This window comes from Podarcis cretensis (genome assembly GCF_951804945.1).
Source record: "Podarcis cretensis genome assembly, chromosome: 11".
Taxonomy (NCBI): domain Eukaryota; kingdom Metazoa; phylum Chordata; class Lepidosauria; order Squamata; family Lacertidae; genus Podarcis; species Podarcis cretensis.
The window spans coordinates 49,037,088-49,060,044 of record NC_137180.1 but is presented as its reverse complement, the minus strand read 5'-3'; the positions used below and the strand labels follow the sequence as shown (position 1 = coordinate 49,060,044).

The window sequence follows — 22,957 nt, the reverse complement described above, 5'->3', positions numbered from 1 at the left end:
GCCTGGCACAACTGCTCATTTAAGCATATTTATAGACTGAAAGTAAGGAGTTTGCATAAATGTGATGTAGGGCCAAAGCAGACCTTACAGGGCCACCATTCACATTTGAGACCCATTTGCATAAAAAGCAGGAAAAAGAACATATTGGGAAAGGGAGCTGAACCTGCTTGCTGTGCTTTATCTCAACGGCTCTACGTCCTCCTCCATTTTCAGCTATGAGAGCAGAAATAAACAAGGAAGGGAGAAAAAGTGGAGCAACAGGGAACATAAAACATAGGAGGAAGAAGGGTTCAGCACCTCCCATTTGCTCTGCTTTTACAAGCAGATCCACCTCCTGCTTTATATGTGAATGGGACAGACACATATGTGAATGGGCCAGTATCACGTTTATATGTGGGGAAGATCATAGCTCAGTGGTAGAGCGTCTGCTTTGCATGCAGAAGGTCCTAGGTTCAGTCCCCAGCATCTCCAGTTAAGACTGGGAGGGAACCCTGCCTGAATTCCTGGAGAGCCCCTGGCTGTCAGTGTGGACAATACTGAGTTAGATGGACCAATGGTCAACTCAGCATAATGCAGCTTCCTATATTCCTCTGTGTGAATGGGCCAGCATGGCACATCGTTTGGCCCTCTTTTTTCTGAGCAGAAGAGTGACTTCTAGGGCCATTGCAGTTATCCTTTGCTACCTGGCCCTTAACCTGAGGTAAGAGAATGGGAGCAGGCCAACAGATTGCACATGCTCTCCCCTTTCACATTCAGATTTGCCTCTCCACCCTCTGCTAAGTTCCAACCATGGCTAGTCATTAGGTTTCCCCCATGCCAACCTTGATTAGCACAAACTAGGGTTCGTTCCTCACCAGGGTTTGAAGGTGGCTGCAAGTGGGGTTAGTAGCAAACCCTGGTTAGCAGTAACCCTGGTTAAAGTCAGTGCACAACAAGGCATGTTTTAGATTGATGGTGGGGAGAATTAACATGGGCAATGAGAAGCAAAGGGATAGGGATAGGAGAGTACAGTCTTTTGAAGAAACCCTCAACCACAGTTTCCAAAAGTTCCTCAAGTTTCTGGGGGAAGGAATGCAACAGTTACAACTGTATAGTTCTGGTATGCGTAGCATAGCGAAGGACTTTCTTGGTTGTTGTTAAAGAGAACATTAGGATTCTTTGGCTCAAGCTAGAGAAGGAAAAGCAATACCCCCATATCTCTTCCTCAAATTTGCCCCATAAAATCCAGTTGTGAAAAAACACATAATGGGATATCATTGCATCACATAACACTTTGAAGTTACAAGTGAAAGGGTGGAAATATGTGGCTGCTGCACACTCGTGGTTTATCCTCATTTGTGTCTTTAGTATGCTTGGTCCTAAAATTATTTAAATATTGGGTCCATTCTTAGAATCTATCCCCCTCCCCCCTCCCCCCACTATAGCATTTTGATGTTTTAGGAACTGCTTTGTGGAGATAAGGTGTCAGGAAATACTTGAATAATTTCTTGTTTTGTTTTCCTGGTATATCATGAAGAACGAACTGGACCGTTTCCAGGATACCAAGAGGCTTTTGCATGACTACTATAGAGGGATGGAAGGCAAAATTCCAACGGAGACCAGCAATGAGTTTGCCAGAATACCTCTGATAGATCTAACTGATAAAGAACAACCCATGGAAGAGGCCAAGACTAGAATGTACATTTAAAATTGTGGTATTGTAATAATCACTGAATGTGGGGGGAGGAGGAAGGAATGGAGAATATAACTGATTTGGGAATAGAGTAAGCTATGCGCATGAATGGGGAAGTGTAAATAGTCAACAGTAGTCAACCCCACACCTCTCATTCAAAAGATTCCAGGTTTAATCTCTGGCATTTGCAGTTGCAAAAAGGAATCTTAGATAGCAGATATTGGTAAATACTTCTGGTCAATACCTTGGAGAGCTGTTGTTGCTGGTCAGAGCAAGCAACAGTGAGCTAGATGGACCATTGGTCTGATCTTGTGTAAAGTGGCTTCTTATGTTCTGATAGTACACCTGTGAGAAAAATTAAAGGTGACAGCGTTAGGTATTATGGTTGTAGTGAAGTAAATAGTTACACTCTTTGTGTAATCAAATAACTGAATGAATCAATAACTGTGAATTCATAAGAATTAAAAGTCTGGAGAGAGGGCAGGCGCATGCATCCTATACTTACCCTCTCCACCTATCATGAATATATGCACACTGCACACTCATGCACAATGCAGTGAGGTGTGTGCACATTCACAAACACACAAAATACCTATGCTTTGCTCCTGGACACTCACCGGGTTGCTAAAGTGCAAATTCAAACCCGGATTAGATCACCAAATGAACACAGGTGCTTGTGCAAATGCTTGCATAAAGACAGATTACCAAGCAGACACCTTTCCCTAAGCTCAGATCTCTCACCTTGCAAGCCAAGGGTCATCTCTCTCTTGCTGCCCTCTCTTTCCCCCCGTGGCATGAGTTCCCTGGAAGGAGGGATTGGTTGTTATGCCACTCTGGGAACTGTAGCTTTGTGAGGGGCATAGGGAGTCTCCTAATACCTCTCAGAACCCTTACAGTTTCCAGGATTCTTTGGGGGAAGCCATGACTGTTTAACGCGGTATAAAACTTCTTTCAATGTAAGATGCAGATATGACCTAGGTTTTACAAGTGCCATCAGGGAACGAGAGTAAGATTTGGGTTCCTTCCCAAATCACCTCCAACAGTACAGGCAGGATGTTGAGTGTAAACCTTACATAGATGAGTATGGGTCACTATCCATCCGCTTTAAAAAAAGAGGAAAGGGATAGATAATTTGGCAGGGACTTCACCCATCTATGTGCCTTGGTTTATACTAAATGTCCTACACATAATGGGAGAATGTTGAAACTTGAGGTTTGTCCCATGCACCATTTCTATGCAGAATGTAAACAAGAGGCCTGCATGGGAACCAGCTTGTATTTTTTTGTATGAGACCTTTATAATGAACAGAAATATTCTCTTACAGAGCAAATATACAAGTTTAAGTTTTGAGAAATGCAGAAGTAAATCTGTTGCCTCTCTCTCTCTCTCTCTCATTCTCTCTCTTTCTGTTTTAAGAATTCCTCTGAGTGTTCACAGAGCTGCTTCTCCAGAACCAAAGGACAAGATGAAAGCAATTCCAGTCAAGATCAAGGATGATGTGTTTTCTGAAAGCATAATCTTTAATTTTGCCCCAGAAGAAAAACAGATTACTGAGATGTGGCACAATATTGTAGCCACAATATCCAACATGGTAAGAAAAGCCACAAGTATTAAAAGAGTTCAAACAGAGATCTGGATACAGCCATTAAGAATGTAAAAAGAGCTTGCTGGATCAGGCCTGTAGGAAACCCGCACTCAGGAAATTCTGCAATTTCCAACATTGGGCATCCTGCCTCCGACCATGGAGGCAATTTGGAAGCATCCTGATAAATGTTTTGCTGACTCCAGTGCAAGATTACTGCAGTGTTCTCTCTTTAAGGATTCCCCTGAAGACAGAAATTCTGATTTGTGCGAATTTTCACAGTTTTAATTGGGCATTCTTACCTATTATATAAATGTGCTAGCACTATTCAGAGAATCCCTTCAATATCTCAAAAAAGCATCTCTATAGAGAATTTGGTGATAAAAAAATTCTTTGAAATTTGATCAGTTACTTACATGATGAAACAGTGTGAAAGTCAAATTCATCACGGAACAGCTGTAGTTATCCCCCCCCCCCCTAAATCATACATAAATGATTTTTTACTTGGCTGCAGAGATCCCATGAGTGGAATGCTGCTGAGAGGATACTCTCACTGGCAGAAGGGGAAGGGGAGGCCATTTTCACTGATTCCCCTTGAAGCCCCATGCACCTCTTCGAAAATATGCAGAAGGTTGGTGAGCCTTTCAAAGCAGCGCAAGTATAAACAGCAAAAGCCGGTCTTCTCTCCCCACTCTCACCATCAGCAGGAGCCCCCACTGGATTGAAGACGCTTCCATTCATGGAAGAGCAAGTCTGTATCCATGCCCTGTACTGTATGTTTCTCTGTTTCTTATTTAGGTAAGGGATAGCCAAATATGCCCCAAATATTTATTGGACTCCGGCTCCCATCAGCCTCAGCCAACACTGCCAAAGGACAGAGATTATGGGAGTTGGAGTCCACAAAGCCGGCAGATCATCCATAATCTAGATAATGTGCATTTGTGACGGATGGTCTGTCTTATTTATTTTATTTATTTATTAGGTTCATATACCACCCTTCATCAAAATATCTCAGGGTGATTCACAAGACAAAAATACAAGATAAAACCACAAATCTGTCGTTAAAACAAAAACAACAAAACAATAGCCCCCTCTCCCACAAACACATTTAAAAGGCTGTAGAATATTAATCAGCCAAAGGCCTGATTGAAGAGGCACTTAAATATATATAATGAAGGCACCAGGCAAACCTCCCTGAGGAGGGACCCACAACGGGGAGCCACTGCAGAAAAGGCCCCGTTCTCGTGTTGCCACCCTCCGAACCTCACATGGAGGAGGCACATGAAGAAGGACCTCAGATTATGAGCAGAGAGTTGAGTTGGTTTATATGGGGAGAGGCAGTTCTTATATAATCCCTATGGGTTTCATCCCTTACATGAGCAGAAGGCTCTTCTCTTATTTCAAGGGGGCGTCTCCAGTATCTGCCCATTCATTCTGTGGTTGAAGGCCTCATGCTACAGCCCGTGCCTTTCTAGAATGTTGTAAGAGCAGAAAAAGAGTATGGGAGCAGTTCTATTAGATTCCCACCAACCACCTGGAGCAACTTGGGGACTGGAAGGAGAAAGTTCAGAAGCCACTGCATGATCTCTGGATCCCAACCTATAGAGAAGTAATAGTTTATAATGTTAAGTGGTCTGTTTCATAATGACATGCTGGTTATTGACAATCATGAAACAACGATCGTTTTGTTCAAAATACTCTTGCTGCTTTTTTACTTAAGTGTGACCCTTTAAAATTAAGGTTACAGCTGAAATACAAGCAAAAGAGGCGGAGGAAGAAAAAGAACGACTTCAGCAAGAAATGAAAGAAAAAGAGCGCCAAAAATCTTCCCAAGCAGAAAAGAAGGGGAAAGAAGGGAAAGGGAAAAAAGGGAAAGGAGGAAAGGAAGCCAAAGGTGGAAAGGATGCCAAAGGAGGGAAAGGAGGGAAAGATGCCAAAGGAAAGGAAGGCAAAGATGCCAAAGGCAAGAAAGGAAAAAAGAAAGGTAAATGAGATGCAAGGTAAAAGAGAGAGGGGGTTATGGATTAATACAATTGTGTTTGATCATTTTTTTAAAAAATTTTTTTTACATGCCCAGCAAAACAGAGGAGGGGAGTTAATGTATAACCCTTACTGGAGCCTATACACACATTGGTCCCCCTTTTCAGGAGTTAGTTCAGGGACAGGGAACCTGTGGCTGCTCACATGTTGCTGGACTACAACTCCCACAATCCCAGGGGTGTAGGAAAGGGGGTGCAAGTGGTGTGGTCCACCCTGGGTGTCATCCTTGAGGGGGTTGGCAAAATGGCACACCACAGGGGGAGGCACTCACCGTGGGGCCTGGCCTGCAGTGTGCCCGAGCCACACGTCTCTCCTGGGAGTGATGCGGTGGCTTGGGGCCCCACGCTGCCCGAATTGGCAGTGTGAGGCTTGCGTCTGCCAGGCGGCCTCTGTGGGCAGCATGCCGCAGCGCCCCATACACGGATCACCCCGCCCCCGTGGGTGGATCACCCCATGGGTGGATCATCCCCTTGGGTGGATCGCCCCGCCCCCGCCGTTCCAGGTGCCAGAGCAGCTAGCTGCGCCCCTGCACAATCCCCAACCATTCGCCATGCTGACAGGGACAGATGGGAGTTGGAGTCCAACAACTAAACAGTCAGGTTCTGGTCTAGAAAGGACATCTAAAATTAAGGTAATCTGCAAGCTCTAACTATGCTTCACTACTGTATTGGAATACAGTATACATAGGAGATGTATTGCTTAATGCATGGTTTTATTATGGCTGTCAATTTTCCCTGTGTATTATTAACGATTGGTTGTAAGCTCACTGTGGCTGAAAAACAGCATACAAATGTAATAAACAGTAACTTCTGAAGGGTCGCAGGTTCCCCACTCCTAAATTAGACTGTACCCAAAGATCTTTCCTGGTCTGTTGTCAGAGAGAAGTCTTACAGTTCAAAAAGCAAAGCCAAAAAGGCAGCATTTGACACTTGATGTTATAGATGAACGCTGTTTGGTATTTTGGCATTTTGTATCTTGTCATATTATGGGACATGGGTGGTGCTGTGGGTTAAACCACAGAGCCTAGGACTTGCCGATCAGAAGGTCGGCGGTTCGAATCTCCGTGACGGGGTGAGCTTCCGTTGCTCGGTTCCTGCTCCTGCCAACCTAGCAGTTTGAAAGCACGTCAAAGTGCAAGTAGATAAATAGGTACTGCTCCAGCAGGAAGGTAAACGGCGTTTCCGTGCGCTGCTCTGGTTTGCCAGAAGCGGCTTAGTCATGCTGGCCACATGACCTGGAAGCTGTATGCCGGCTCCCTCTGCCAGTAAAGCGAGATGAGCGCCGCAACCCCAGAGTCGGTCACGACTGGACCTAATGGTCAGGGGTCCCTTTACCTTTATCTTGTCATGTTACACTGTTGTGGTATACAGAGTCAAACCATTTGTCCATCTAGCTCTTTACGATGTCAGACAGGGCCTATCTGGAGATGCCAGGGTTTGACCCTGGAACCTTTGGCATGGAAACCATTGAGCTGTGCTGCTTCCCAAATGGGCATCCATGTCATCTGACCAAAGCAGCAGCAGTAAGGGCAGCAGAAACACCTGGGGAATCAGGGAGAGAGGTTTGCCAAGGACCATTTCAAGGAAGAAGGGAAGCCCAGGACGATGGTGGTTGGACATCAGCCCAGGGGAGGAAGGTCTGCATTGATGAAAAGGTCATAAGCCCAGCGCTCTATTTCAGAGATGGGTGTTATTCCCCTTATGACCAGTGCTGCACATCTAGAGAGGCAGCAGCGCCACTGCAAGGGAGCTGATGTCCCCCCTCCCAAGTGGTGCCAATAGCCACTGATCCTGAGAGTTCTGAGGCCTGGGATCCATTGATTCCATCTGCCCAGAATAGCCAGACCAGCAGGTAGACTGGAAGAGGACTCTGAAAAGCATCTGAAATCCCACAGTAGCTCCCTTTTGCTGCCTTAGTTAGCCCTTCTGAAGAGACACAGCCGCTGGATATTAGACCAGGTTTGTTTGATGCTGACAACACCTGATGTTTTGAAGAGAGGCAGCTTCAAAAATTAAGGCAACATCACCTTCCTTGATATATGATTTGTTGGGTTGTATTCAATCAAGTTTTAGTCAGGGCAAACCTATTGGAATGAATGGACCTCAGTCATGTTCACTAATTTCAGTGTGTCTACTCTGAGTAAAACGTACTTGAATGCCACTCATATGTTGTTATGGCATACTTTGAGAACTGTCATGGTTGAATAGTGGTTATACTATTGTAAAATGAAGAAATAAGGTTCATTCTTGGAATATCAAAATTGCTAGGGCAACCTTGAGCCATTTACCATATTTCCTCCTAACCTACCTTACCAGGGGACAACCAGATATCTGCACTCAGGTAGGTCCTACATGTGAGTAGGTCATGCAGTAAGTTTCGGAAGCACCTGAGTGTGCTGGTTGCATGATGTAACTGTCCTGAAATGCTTTCCAAGCATTGTTTGTTTATTAAATTTATAGCTTGAGTTTTGTCCAAAGAGCTCAAGAAGGCATGTATCGTTACCCCTCACCCTTCCTTTTATCCTCACCATCACCATGTGAGGGTGGGAGCCTGAGAAAGACCCTGGGCCACCCAGGAAGCCTCGTGGTTGGATGGGGATTTGAACCCAGGTCTCCCCAGTCCCAGTCTGATGCTGCGATTGCTATGCCACACTACATAATGATCAAGTGAAGCTGTCACTTGTTGCCTCTAATTTCAGATCCTGTTTCTGAAATGTTGACAAGTTCAGTTTTACCTACATTTTGAGTTGCGTTCATTTTGTGAAATGCCCAGTTAGGCTAACAGTAGTGTAAGCATTATGCATACAGAAATTTGTAAAAATACGTGCTTCTCCTTGCAGCCTCTCATTCTCCACCAGAGCCAACGCCAACACCAATTCCTTTATCCCCGGAGGAACTGAAGAAGCTAGAACTGAGGCTTAAAATGAAGCAGGAATATTTTGCTGCGCTGGAACATGAAGGTATGCATTAAATTTCAATCAGGTAAATTCAGAAACAGCTCCACATTTGCAATTTAGGGAATGCTTAAGCTGGAAAATAGTGGGAAAGAAAGACCACAGATTGCTTTCAATATTCAAAATGCTACAGCAGCATTTGCTTGAACGTGTTGTGGGCATTACGCTTAACCATTTTTAACACTATCCATTATTTACTGCCATAACCCTGGATAAGATTTGAAACCTAGTGAAACCGTGTTGCAGGTTGCTAAACTAGGCCTTCCCCCAGGAAGGTGTATATAATATGACATTGGATAAACTTGCTTGTTATCGCCTTGTTACCTGAGAAACTGTGGGGGCAGGGAAAACCACCATAACCATGGTTTTCTTGCTGCAGCTGAAATATTTAAGCATCGATAATGAAATCCATGGTTTGCAAAACCATTTCAACCCATGGTTTCACATCACACTTGCAATGTTTAGGTATTACAATATAATGCTAACTAATTAACTTACAACGATTAAGGGAAACTAATTTTGGTAGTAGCTTCAAGGCAGACAACTAGTAGAAGTGAATGGCCACAAATACGTTTATCCAATTATTAAGACAATTTTAACCCACCATTCACTGGATGACCTCATGGTGGAATTATTTAAAGCAGCAGCAAGCCAACAAAATGAGAAGTAAAGTATATAGAATAATTAAAAAAATTATTCCAACATAAAGCCACAACAGTAAAGCAGTGAAACTAGCATCCTGCGCAAGCCCAGCTAACACATTTTAATCTGGCGCTGGAATGTCAGCCGTGTTAGTGCCTATTAAACTTATGGGGTGAGACCATTACACAATTGTGGAGCAATTTAGGTGACTTTAAAAGCAGATTAGTGGGGGGCCTGCTGGCCATGGAGTAAGCAGCAGAAACTGAGAGCTCCCAGATAAAATATTTTAAAAGACAGATTCCTCACTTTCTATTTATTTATTATTATTACTTTGTTTAAAATAATATAATAAAATAATAATACAGATTAGACAAATTCCTGGTTGTTAAGGCTGTCCGTGGCTGCTTGTCACTAATGATGGAAATATACCGAATTTTTGCACCATAACACTCACTTTTTTCCTCCTAGAAAGTAAGGGGAAATGTCTGTGTGTGTTATGAAGTGAATGCCTGCGAGTGGCAGGGGGGATCTGCTGCAGTCGTGAGCAGAGGATCCATGGTTCCCCTTCCTTCCCTCCTCTGTGGTTACAAAGCATGGATCCACATGGATCCTCAGGATTTTTGCATTGGGCTACTCCAAACTCACTGTCAGATCACATGTCTGTGGCCACAGCATGAACCACAAAAATCATATATCCACTATTTCGTTTAGAATATTTTTTTTCTTGTTTTCCTCCTCTAAAAACTATGTGCGTGTTATGGTCTGGTGCGTGTTATAGAGCGAAAAATACGGTACTATCTACAGGATCCAAAGCATTGTGCCCTAGAACAGTGTTTCCCAACCTTTGGCCTCTAGCTGTTTTTGGACTACAACTCCCATCATCCCTAGCTAGCAAGACCCAGTGGTCAGGGATGATGGGAATTGTAGTCCATAAACAGCTGGAGACCAAAGGTTGGGAAACACTGCCCTAGAATACTGGGGAACAACTGTGGGAGACAGCTATGATGTCTAAGTCTTGCTTAGGGCTCCCTATAGGCATCTGGTTGGCTGCAGTGGAAATAGGCTGCTGGAAAAGATTAGCTTTCAGTCTCACCAGCAAGTCTCTTCTGTTCTTCACAGGACTCTTACTTGGAGCAACCCAGCTTTTGTAGACCCATCAGATCAGACTGCCAGTTTCCCAAATAATGCCTAAACCTAACGCTTGATTGCCAGACCTGTAAAACAGTGTTTGTATTCTTACTTGTTCTTAAACAATTTCTTAAAACAGCGGAGGCTGCAAAATCTCGGCTTGAGCTGTTGAAAGCCAAAGCACTCGCCTTCACCGAAGATCTGCAAACGAAAGCAGAAGTAACATACAGGAATATGGAAAAATGGCTTGGGGAGAGGTTCTTGGCTGAAATGGCAAGGTAATGGTTAATTTTGATGAAAGCATTAGAATAATGGAATCATTGAACTGTAGATTTGGAAGGGACCCCGAGGTAATGTGGGAGGTTTTAGGAGGAAAGAGGAATTTCGAGCAAGCCTCTACAGGAGCAGGTGAGGTGGTGTTCAGGTTAGAGTTGCACAGAGGCGCACTCAAGGCCAATCTGGGTATTCTATTATATTCAAAATATTCCTTATATTCTCCTTCATTTGTCTACATGGAAGAAACCCTGCCTGATCTTGATGTATATACTCATTTAGTATATTTTTCAATCTGTTAGCTAATACGTTTGCAAACAACTTGTAATCATTGTTTAACAGAGAAATAGGCCTATAGTTTTTAATTTGCAGCAAATCTGAATCTTGTTTTGGGATTACTGTAATATAGGCCTCTTTCCATGTTTCTGGGATTTCACCTGTAATCAACTCAAGGCCAGTTTGGTGCCCTTGCCTGGCATCTGCCACCACCTCACTGCTCCCCCTTCTTCTCTCAATAAGCAACATTTCTGCAGAGAAGCTATTGCTGTGGCTCTGTGTCACACCAGACAAGCTGCTCCTGCTGAAGCTTTTTAACCCCTCTGCCACTGTTTCTTAAATGTGTATCCTTACAGTGTCGACAAATTAACCGAGGTTGCCCGCCACCACATCGAAACCTCTACCAAGATCCAGTATGAATTAGTTCTGGAAGGTGTAGAGTTTTACATTAACGGTGATGTCAAAGTCTTTCCAGATCCTCTTCCTCCACCTCGTCCTCCATCGGTCGAAATGCCTACAAATGGTACTTTAACTATTTCGCAGCTTAGCACGCTTCATAAGCAGTTTCTGCAGGTGGCACCTAAAGGTAAGAAATCACCTCCTACATACGGTTGTTTTCAAAAAGTTATTTATTTATTGTTTATTTCCCCAAAGTATTTGTATCCTGTTCTTCACACACACACACACACACACACACACACACACACACACACCAAGGCTTACACACAGAGTGGCTTAACAGCGATCAATAACAAGATGATCTCTGCCATTAAATACTGACTTGAGATATAAAGCTACTAACAGTTTTATATCCCTGCTAGCAGTAATTCTGGAACTTCTTTCAATGGTGTGTTCCAGTATATGGAAATGCTTCTTTCAATTATAACTAAGTGCAGCGTCAAAACACTCATGAGCCATGCAGGTTACCTCATACATCAACAGTCCTCTCCTATACATCAGGCTTCCTCAAACTTGCCCTCCAGATGTTTTGAGACTACATCATCCCTGACCACTGGTCCTGGTAGCTAGGGATCATGGGAGTTGTAGGCCAAAAATATCTGGAGGGCCGAGTTTGAGGAAGCCTGCTCTACATCATGGGTCACCGATGTGGGGCTTTCCCTGGTGTCTACAATGTCCCATCCTCTGGCTATCCTCCTTCTTAAATTACTCTGGAAAGATTCCTTCCTTAGCCCAATATAAGACTTTTTACAGTCTGTTTGTGGCACTGGGAGCAATTGGGGCAGCAGTATTACAGTTGAGGAGGGGAGAGTTGTGGGCTGCATGTTGCACTCACATCAGTTTATCCACTTTGCAAATGTGCCCACAGGACCAAGAAGTTTGGCAACCCCTGCTGTACATGTTTACTTGGGAGTTTAACCCACAGCGCCACCTGTGCTATCTGAAGTAGCCAGATGCAAAAGTGGACAGGTGTTCTGCACATTTTGATAGTTGTGAGGAAGGGGGGATTTCTGTAGCTATAGTTCACCATGCAAGATGCACCTGCTGAAAATTCCCTCTTCCACTCAACTATTAAAAAGTTCAGGAGCCTTGTCCTTGTTTGTATCTGGCCCAGCCTAAAGCTATCAGGGGGTAGATATTTAGTATCGGTCAAAGACAGCCTTGCCGCTCCCCACGCCAAGCCCTGTTGATATAATCTCAGCTCTAGATTTATTTTCATAGAGGTCCTTCTCCTCCTTGCTTGCCTCCGACTTGATACAGGGTGTAATACACTGTTGTACCATCTAAACTAGGAATAAGAGATCTTCTGACATTTTTATATGTAAGAACACTATATGCCTTTGCAGACCCCTTCAAAAGTACTGCATGAACAAGCAGAAAGGATTTGTAGAGCTTTGCTGAATAGTATCATATAGGAAGTCAGCAGAAAAAAGGGAAACGGTAGAAGGAAACTTACATTCTGTGTACCAAATAGTATTTTGACTCAGAATCAACCAATATCTGTGGCTTCAGAGTACTTTTAGCCACAAAAGGAAGATTAGATCATACAGAGAAGCTTAGCTAGCAACATGGAAAGCACCCAGATTTGCTTAAGAGGCCAACGGCCTTGTTACAGATTCTTCCTATAGGAAAGAAAATGGCATTAAGTGGAACATTGGCTATCTTAATAAAGTTTTTTCTCTTAGGACATTTCCATTGCCTAGGAAAGTTAACCCTTCTGGCCTCTTACAGAGCACAGTTGCAGCAATCAATACTCTTGGTTTTTTTGCTTTGCCGTTGGTTTTCAGTTTGATACTGAACACACTTTAAATTAGAATTGGGTGGACTTGTTTGCAGTGGAGTCGATTAACTCCTCCTGCCCCCAGGATTGATTTGGATTGGAATCGGTACTTATGAGCAAAAGTGGAGAGTGCTTGGGAAATTGTCTTTTTCTGAGAGTTTGAAATGGTGGAGACATTATGGTTGGACAAACCAATAGAGTGGCTAAGGTATTAAAGGAAATCCAGCCATGTGTTCAAAGGTGCATTGTCTGGTGCATTGTCTTAAAAAGGCAGCACTGAAGAGCACCAGCTACTCTCCTGCAGTCTTCAAACACCATTAGCTGATGACTGCTGCTGCTTCAGAAATGGTGGAGGGAGTGCTCTCTCTCCCCTGCACCAACCTCCACCACAGCAGCAAAATGGGGGGTGGGATCTTGTTCTTCCTAGCCTCACCTCTTTTCCTTCCTTTCTTCTTCCCTACCATCCCTGACACCTGGAATGCTGAGGGATGTAGTTCCTGTGAGCAACTAACGTTGTCTAGCAATCTGTGAAAATTGCACTCCCCAGTGTTCAAGGTATAGGGTAGGGAAGAGGTGGAACAGAGATAGGAGGAGGGAAAGGGAGAGTTCCTGGCTGTGTTGCTTTTGCTACTGGATCAGCAGTCATATGGGTAGAAGGGAATTCTGCAGTTGAGGTTAAAACCTGAGCCGGAGAAGAATTTGGAGGTTTTAGTGCTTGCCTCATTTTTAAGGTGAACCTAATGAGTTGTTGAGGTTCATATTCATAGGTTTGGTAATGTGTCTGTCTGTGACTTACTTCCAAGTATGTGATCTTAGCCACTTAGGCTACTTATTCATGCCTATCTTTAGTTGTGTGCAACCACAATAATAATGCATCCTAATACTGAGTTATATTTAAAATATTTATAGCCATAGCAGCACTGAAACAATTTAAAAGCAAGAATATAACTCCAGGCATCCAAAAACAACCAGGAAAGAATCACCAGTTTCAACAAATATGGCTGTCAAAGTACCCTTGGCTAAAACATGACATTGAGAGGGGCACTATGTACTGTGCTTTGTGTCGGAAACATAACGTGGATTTAGGGGAGAAAACACACAATTTTTGTTCTGGGACTGATGACTTTGTACTTGACTTAGTCAACGACCACCACAACAGTGAAGCTCATGCATGGGCTACCTGTATGGAAGCAGCCAGTGGCTCTGTCCCAGACACAGCTACCACTGAGCAGATGTTAAAGAGCATGAGCAAAACAACCTTAGGAAGAATAGAAAACCTTTTCAGAACATGCCACGCCATTGCCAAAACTGGACGCCCCATCACAGACCTGGACTGGATGTGTAAACTGGATGATATGAAAGGAGTGGATATTGGTTCCATATTTAGAAATGACAAGGCAGCAAGGATCTTTATTCATTTCATTGCTGAAGTGGAACGAAGAGCCTTGAAAGAGAAATTAGAAAAATGCAAGTTCTTCTCACTCATTAGTGATGGCGTTACAGACAGCACAATAAGAGAAGCTGCCCTGGTGTACGTACGTTTTGCACTCCAAGGGAAGATCCACTGCCAGATTGTTGGAGTTCAGTCAGTAGACAAACCTGATGCAGCTGCTGTGAAGAATGCCATTGTGCAAACATTACAGACCAGTTTGCAGCTCAATTTGCCAAGCCAAGACTGGGCAAGAAAACTTGTTGGCTTTGGAAGTGGTGGTGGAGACATTATGGTTGGACAAAGCAATGGGGTAGCTAAACTGTTAAAAGAAATCCAGCCATGTGTTCAGAGTGTGCATTGCCTCGTGCATCACCTTGAAATAGCTTACAAGGCAGCACTGAAGAGCACCCAACTATACACCATTCTAACAGAGCTCTTGCAAAATATGTACTACTATTATAACTCTCCACTGAACAAGAACAACCTCAAGTTGGTCTATGAAGATCTCAACCTGAGAACATCCATTCCTTCTCGAATTGGTGGCTCCCAATGGCTTCTTCGCCTACAGACAGCTCTTCGGATCCTTCTGAAAGGATACCCAGCATTTGTCCTACACATGAGTAAGGTAAAGGCTCTTTAAAACCAAGCATGATTTGAAGAAATAATAAGTGAAAAACTGCGTTTGGTCATTGCTCTACTGACTTCTTTTTCTTGCATCTAGGTAGAAGAAGAACCATGTTCCTCAGATCACCAGAAAGCCAAAGACCTCTTAAAGCTTCTTCTGAAAACAGACATTGTCAAGTTTTCTCACTTTTTGCTTGATGTCATTAACGTCCTCAACATCCTCTCCCGCGTTGTCCAGGATCAGAACTCTTCCATCGCAGATGTGTTCGCAACAAGCCAGTCAACACTGGAAACACTCCAAATGTATCGAGCAAGGTTGTATATGCTTAACCAAAACTGTATATTAACTGGATGTATCCAAATCAAAGGCACACAGTACATTTGTTAAATGTAATATTTTTTCAGATCGGGGCCAAGGGAGCGTCTGGTGGAAGCCATCACACATTTTCATGGTCACCAGCTTGTAGGGAATGGTGACATATCAGCCATCCGGATAGAATTAATAAACAATCTTTTGAAGCAGCTGCGCGATTGCTTCTGTGATGCTAGCGAAGATGTTTTGAGAGCAAGCGCTATTGGAAGTTTTAAGCTGTGGCCAGACAAAATCGAACCAGGTACAGAAAACCAGACTACAGCCAAAGGGATTGTTTCTTTCCGAAATGCATGGGTGGTTTGTTTGCTCTTAAAATTAATATTCAACCTCTTGCAGAATTTGGTGAAGTGGAAGTGTCTGTCTTGACGAAGTATTATGAGCCGGTCCTGGAATGTGCCAGCGTGAAGGTTTACCAAGTAGAGACCGAATGGAACATGTTAAAAGCCGAGCTGTATAATAGGTATAATAAATACCTATAAATAACAAGCAGGACATGAAATTCAAACACATTTTCTGAATATGTCAGGGGGCAAAACACATTTAGTAACAGTTGTTATCCTTTTTAGATATCAGAGCATCCGGAGATTGACGTGGGAAGCAGTGAACACAGATTATTCTCATAAATATCCAAACATCTTGACGCTGGTAGATCTTGTCTTAACGCTACCTGCCAGTTCTGACGAGGCAGCACGAGGCTTCTCTCAGATGAAACTTACAATGATGAGGCTACGTTCTAAGCTGGTGTTTGAAAGCATGACCGATCGCATGGTCATTCTGATGAATTCCCCAGATATCAAGAAGTTTGACCCCCAAAAGGCTATCCAGTTGTGGAATATTTCCTCACAAAGGAATAGGAGACTACAGGCTGAGCAGGGTGTGGTCAACCCTGAGACACCAGATTGTTCATCTGACTCTGAATGGGAAAGGGAAAGGGAAAGGGAAAGCTCATTTGGAAGCTATTAGATGTGAAACACTCTCTCCAGCTGTCTCCTCAAATATTTTTAATAATGTGCGTTGACTTTTCCTTTCCTTTTTCTTTTTTCTTTGGTAACTATTTACTGGACAATTTTTATTTATTTATTCAACCAAAATTTATATACTGCTTGATTATAATGAAACATCTAAGAGCACATATAATGTGTCATGAAACTAACACATACATTGAGATGGGAAGGGAGAGAAATAAGAAGTATGTCTTTTGGAAAAGCTGTATATATTTCTTATCAAATTGCTAGGTATTGTCAGAATATGCTTATCAGGTATTTCTTTTGAAATATGTGGTATTGGATTGACATATGAAATTATCAAGTATCATTTTTGTCTATATATGTGTGTGTGGTTCGTTTTTATAAATTGAAGTGTACGCTCTTGACTCCTTGATGGAACTTCATAGTCTTCCTTCTTTCTGTTAAGCTGCAATTAAATTGATTTTAATTTATCACTGTCTTTCTAAGTGCTTGGAATTTTCCAATATATTTATAGCAAGTGTTTAGGAACATTATGATTCTGGCTAGATACTGAACAATGAAAACAATAATTTGAAATGACTGTTTATCCTGTATTGTATTACAGAAATTATTTTATCCCTGTTATGGTTATTATGGATAAGCAATTATTTGTACTGTTTTTCCTGACATCTGATTTCCTGTTCATTTTCATTCTTCTGGAGATTTGACATGTAAAAATAATTGCCTGTGGGAGGGAAATAAGGGTTGATTCCCTCAATAATTTGGACTTCCAAAATTGTTCCAAAGAGTCACAGTATTCATTCATGCATTTCTTCATTCTTAATTGTTGCAACTGTTCTACTTAGTGTTTAACTGGATTAAAAACCAGCAATGGAAGAGAACACTTTTTATCAAACGCCTAACTACAAAGGATGCCAAGACACTTAATTTTTCTTATCTGCAAAATAACAAGAGAAAAGAAGAGATGAGACTTTCAGTACCAGCAGAAACATGCAGAATGAAATATCTTTGTAGTAAAAATAAGTTGAGGATATTGCCTCCTTTACACATCAAGGATATCACCTGCGGATAAGACATCTTAAATGTTCCTGATTCTAGAAGGTATCACAGCATCATCTCTTGTACCTTGATGCTTTCAGATTCAATAGCTGCAACCATAGATGTAGAACGCCACTACTTTTGAATGCATGCGTAGCTTGATTAACTGGTTGACCAATGTAGAGCTTGCTAAAAGTAGTCATGGCCCAAGAGGTCATTGTGCATTATCTAGCAGCAGTAAAGGAACAAACCCATTTCCCTTTCCCCTCCATAGTCACTACTTGGCAGAGGTAGCTAAGAAGACAGGGAGGAACCCATGGGGCACAAATTGCTTGGGTGCCCCCATACCTCTGTTTTTCGACCTTTCTCGCATAGTGAACGTCCATACAAATACTGGTTTCCACTTAGATGCACTGTAGTCAAATGACTGTAGAGAAATACATTCTTAAAATTTATAATTTAAAAAATGCATACTTTTAACACTTTGTCAAATGTATGACATTTTTGTGGATGACAGTAATAGTACCAACTCATTATCATTTCTCTCTCATGAAATCAAACCTTTGTCATTTAGGAATCAACCAGCATTTCAGATATTCACATACTCAAATGTGTCATTGTGCACATAGATCAAGTGGGTGGGTACATGCAGCATTTGGCATGTACTGAAACTTACAACCACCCTTTCCCTCCTTACTGTGGACTGGAGGAAATGACCTCTCCTGAAGGTGCTTTTTGCATTGGATGGAAATCCGCTATTATAATTCTTAAGTTGTTATTCTATAAACTGCTTGGCTTAAGCGTCTATCCGTAGTTTCTAAAAGCTGTGCTGCATGGGAGCTTCTCTTTTAAAAGAAATAGAAATAGAAATAAGGTTACATTATTTACTTGTAGCAGCTTGGATTCCTCTGCAGACATCTCATACTTCCTCTAAGGATCCACTGTACACATTGCCGGCTTTCAGCTTTAATCATATGAAATGACAACTTGCCTAATTTGGATCAGATCTCCCCCAACTTTATTTCATGTATATCCCACTTTTCCTACAAGGAGGTCAAGGCCTCCTTCCGCTTTAATCCACCCTGTGTGGTGGGTTAAGCTAAGACTGGCCCAATGTCACTCAAGTCAGCTTCATAGTTGAATGGAATTTGAGCCCAGTTCTCCCTGGAGTTAGGCTGGCTCTCTAGCCACTACAACAAACCCCCTGGGCTCATGACAAAACATAGGCTGCTGGCTGCAGTATCTAACTAGCAGACTATATTCAACTTGCTAGGTCACAAGCCAAGACCATTTTGCTCAGAATTGTCTGCACTAACTGGCAGAACCTGGGACCTTCTTCATGCAAAGCAGATGATCTATCACAGAGCTGTGGGCCTTCCCCAAATGGTCACCCACAATGCAGAATAATGCGATTTTCATAAGCTGCACATTCTGCAGTTCAAGTACTGTCTCAGGTGCCTATAAGAAAAAAAACACCCAGGCAAGCAGCTCAATCCTACAAATGCCTGATTGGAAGTCGGAAGTCAATGGCAATGTATTCAGCATGGCCTACTCTCCAAATAGCTGTGCACAGGATTTGCCTTTAAGCATGGCTGCATTTCATACAAGTTCCCATCATTAGCTTCGTACCTCTGCAATGGATCAGGCAAAACAAAAACAAAGAAAAAACTGCTTGTTTGCGTTACAAAGTCGGGAAAGACTCAAATTAATTTGCACAGTGCTATACATACATTTTCCTATCTGATTTTAAGAACCAATTATCCTGCAGTTCTTAAGAAAAAGAAAAAGAAATTAGAATCTTAGACACAGTGAATGTTCATTGACACACTGGGGCTTACTCCTGAGTAAACATGCATAGGATTGTACTTTCAGTTTCTTATTGTATTATTATTGAGTAAATTGTACAGCATGTATGGATACACATAGAATTTTTGACAAAAAAGCCATGCAACTACATTTACAATGTGCAATTACAGTCTTTGTGTAATTAGGAGATAAAAACGAGAGGTAGATGTGATATGCCTCATCAGGAAAAGTCAGATTTTAAGATTATGACAGATTTTAAACTGTTCATATCAGTCCCAATGTGATACTTTTCTTTTCTTTTGTCATTTGTCTAGGTTTAATACCAAGCAAAACATTCATTGACATTGTTTATGACTTGATTACTTTGAATCTTGGCTCAAACTCGCTTCCTGATGCTTGGCTACACCTCTCCATTTATGATGTGAGTGCTCACTGTGTCCGCTATTCCTGTGATTTTTGACAGTCATTTGCTGTGTTGACTAGATGTACAATTGAGATGCTTACAATTTTAAATGGATGCTTACATTGCTAGAATAGGATACGTGTCTTTATTATAGAATTTATAGCCTTTGGGGGCTAATGGCCTTACGATTAAAAAAGAAAGAGGTAAAATACAGCAAAAACATTTTTAAATGTAACTATATTAGCCATCCACAAAACAATAAAATGTAGTTAGCATAAAAAGAATGACTATGGAAGCAAAACAGATTGCACTGCATACATCTCTTTTGTTTACGAAATTGATCAGGTACACAACAGTAAAGGTAAAGGTAAAGGTACCCCTGCCCGTACGGGCCAGTCTTGACAGACTCTGGGGTTGTGCGCCCATCTCACTTAAGAGGCCAGGGGCCAGTGCTGTCCGGAGACACTTCCGGGTCACGTGGCCAGCATGACAAAGCTGCATCTGGCGAGCCAGAGCCGCACACGGAAACGCCGTTTACCTTCCCGCTGGTAAGCGGTCCCTATTTATCTACTTGCACCTGGAGGTGCTTTCGAACTGCTAGGTTGGCAGGCGTTGACACAACAGTACTAGTGAATAAACCCAGCTTGTTATCTGCAAAGATATGTTCCTGGCTGCCATGTCAATTTGTTGTAGCTGCTGAAAATTTATTCCTCCCAAAATCCAATACTTGTAGGCAAAATTGAGGAGGCTTGTTGAAATCATAGAATTGGAAAGGACCCAAGGGTCATACTAGTCCAATCCACTGCATAGCATAAACCTCAGCTAAAGCATACATGACAGATGGCCATTCAACCTCTGCTTAAAAACCCTCAAGGAAGGAGAGTCCACAACTTCTCGTGGGAGCCCATTCTGCTGTCAAACAACTCTTGCCACCATAAAGTTCCTCCCGATGTTTCGTCGGAATCTCCTTTCCTGTAACTTGAATCTATTGGTTTTGGTCCTACCCTCTGGAGCAGGAGAAAACAAGCTTACCCCATCTTCTATTTTGGCAGCCCTTTAGATATTTGAAGATGGCTATTGTATCTCCTCTCAGTCTCCTGTTTTCCAGGCTAAACATACCCAGCTCCCTCAACCATTCCTCATAAGGCTTGGTTTCCAGACCCTTGATCATCTTGGTCAAGCTCCCCTGCACACTTTGCAGCTTGTCAACATCCTTCTTCAGAATTCATTTTGTCAGTTTTGGCCCAATTCTCCAATTTTCTAAGGGTCATCCTGAATCCTGATTCTGTCTTCTGCAGCATTAGCTACCCCTCCCGGTTTGGTGTCACCTGCAAATTTGATCATCCCCTCAATTCCTTCATCCGTCATTTATAAAGACGGTGAACAACAACGAGCCCAGAACAGAACCCTGTGGCACCCCTCATCACTTTCTCCAGGATGACAAGGAACCTTTAGTGAGCACTCTTTGAGTTCAGTCAGCCAACCAGCTTCAAATACATGTCTGCATTCAAATTCTACCTTGCTTTCTGCTGGAGCACTGTCTCGTGTCACAAAGCAGAAGTCCTGTGTTGAGACGAGGCATTAAAATGTCTCTTTTGAAAAAAGTTCCCTGCAATTGATGTCATGGACTATATTTCTGCCCAGTCTCAGCTTTCTGTTTGGGGAGCAGTCAGTGATTTTGAAGCCAAAGGATTCTTCTGTCTGTACAGTGGTGCCTCGCAAGACGAAAAGAATCCGTTCCGCGATTCTCTTCGTCTAGCGGTTTTTTCGTCTTGCGAAGCGAGCCCATTGACGGCTTAGTGGATTAGCGCTATTAGCGGCTTAGTGGCTTTTAGTGGCTTATCAGCTTAGCGGATCAGCTGATAAGCAGCTTAGCAGCTTAGAAAAAGGGGGAAAGGGGGGGAAAGTCGGAAAAACTCGCAAGACATTTTGTCTTGCGAAGCAAGCCCATAGGGAAATTCGTTTTGCGAAGCGCCTCCAAAACGGAAAACCCTTTCATCTAGCGGGGCACCACTGTATAAGATACACAGTCCATAAAATGGCCCTGCCCTTAGTTACCCATTCCACTTACTTTTACTGTGTTAAGTAAACTTGTGTATTTTTGGATGTTACAGTTGCAGGGCCTGGCAGCAGCGCTAACAGTGGACTCAGACACTGTAGACTGGCGTATATTCTTGCAAGCAGCTTCCCAGCCTTGGCCTCTGCCCTCAGTGACGGAGCTTCTTGAAACGCTGCAGAGATTCCAGGATGTGGATGTAGATGGATCGGGCTTTGTCACAGAGGAAGAATATGATCAGGTCCCAATTCTTTCTTCTCTCAAGTTCTATTTTTGTGGCTGTGAGTCCCAATGAAACCACTGGGACAAGCAGCCAGCCAGTCTTCACACCCTGTGGGCCACAAGCCCTGATTTGGGGTGGAGGGAAAATTCAGTTCCGTTCACATTTAAAGCCCAGTTTACCAAATTTTCACAATATGGAAGCCAAATCACGGGCTTCCTTCAAAACTCGCTCTTATCTGAATTTTGCAGTGCCATGCTACAAGCACACAGTGTTCACAGACATGCATACACCAGGGGGAAATGTGCAAAAATATCAAGGTATTGGTGAAAATAGCATAGCAAAATGCATTCTGTTAGGAGACATTGTTTGCAAAGATGTGGACATTAGTCAAAGCTGCATACAGAAATGTGTTTTTTTGGAAGAAATTTGCTCTAAAGTGCTAATGAAGTTTCATGAGGATTTTTTTTAAAAAAAACACAAATTGTTTCAGAAATGTGGAGAACTAAACTTAAGATAGTAAAAATGAGAAGTGGAGAGAACCAAAACTGGCAGCTCCTTCTGCCCCTCGTCATTCATGCACCAATGTGGTTTTTAATTTCATTTTCGCCAACACAGGCCCATCCACCCTATGTCCTAACTATAAGGCCAGTGTACCAACTTCAGAGCAAGCCTCTCTGAACACAGTGAGACTTCTTTCCAAGTAGACATGCATAGGACTGTGTTGTAAAAGTGGCATGTGGTTCAGAAATGACATAGGCTGGCATGTGTGCGTGAAACGAATCAGAAGTGCATGTCAGCTTCAAAACATTTCATAAATTAAATTACTTCAAATTAAACATTTCATACCAAATTATTTTAGGTCAGTTTCATGTGGTGCTCCCTTGCCTTTCCTTCAGAAGTGCATGATGTGGCTGGGGTAGGGTTCTGTAGAGTACCTATCATCCTAGCACTGTAGTAATTTATAACAAATAGGTTGGTTTTGCATTCCCGGGAGTGAGGAGCATTATTGCATTCCTTGTAAGATGTATCATAGTCATCCCAAAAGGCTAATTCCTGCATCTTCTCCCAAGATCTTTTGACCCATGGGAGGGAACAGCTTAGCGGAAAAGTGGGTCTGGAGGGACAGATGAGATGCTAAGTCCTGTCTCCTGCTCCCCCACCTTTCTGCACTCAACTTCCTAGGTGCCAACCCTGGGCAGCTAATGGCTCATGCCTGTGTTTGCTGCTCT

General features: G+C 42.7%; 1 protein-coding gene across 4 annotated transcripts in view; it reads left to right on the top strand.

Annotated features, from left to right (window-relative positions):
- Positions 1 to 22,957, top strand: part of SPEF2 (sperm flagellar 2) — a 94,724-nt gene that overhangs the window by 53,097 nt on the left and 18,670 nt on the right. For 2 of the 4 annotated variants that reach the window (XM_079994658.1, XM_079994657.1), the window contains exons 25-32: positions 1,517 to 1,677; positions 3,089 to 3,263; positions 4,995 to 5,238; positions 8,134 to 8,253; positions 10,157 to 10,295; positions 10,923 to 11,152; positions 19,361 to 19,467; positions 21,564 to 21,746. In XM_079994658.1, the coding sequence (XP_079850784.1) occupies positions 1,517 to 1,677; positions 3,089 to 3,263; positions 4,995 to 5,238; positions 8,134 to 8,253; positions 10,157 to 10,295; positions 10,923 to 11,152; positions 19,361 to 19,467; positions 21,564 to 21,746 (1,359 nt within the window). Of the gene's footprint in view, positions 1 to 1,516; positions 1,678 to 3,088; positions 3,264 to 4,994; positions 5,239 to 8,133; positions 8,254 to 10,156; positions 10,296 to 10,922; positions 11,153 to 13,714; positions 14,863 to 14,958; positions 15,177 to 15,266; positions 15,476 to 15,570; positions 15,695 to 15,800; positions 16,254 to 19,360; positions 19,468 to 21,563; positions 21,747 to 22,957 lie in introns of those variants that run through there. The other 2 variants (XM_079994656.1, XM_079994655.1) reach the window with 2 other exon arrangements.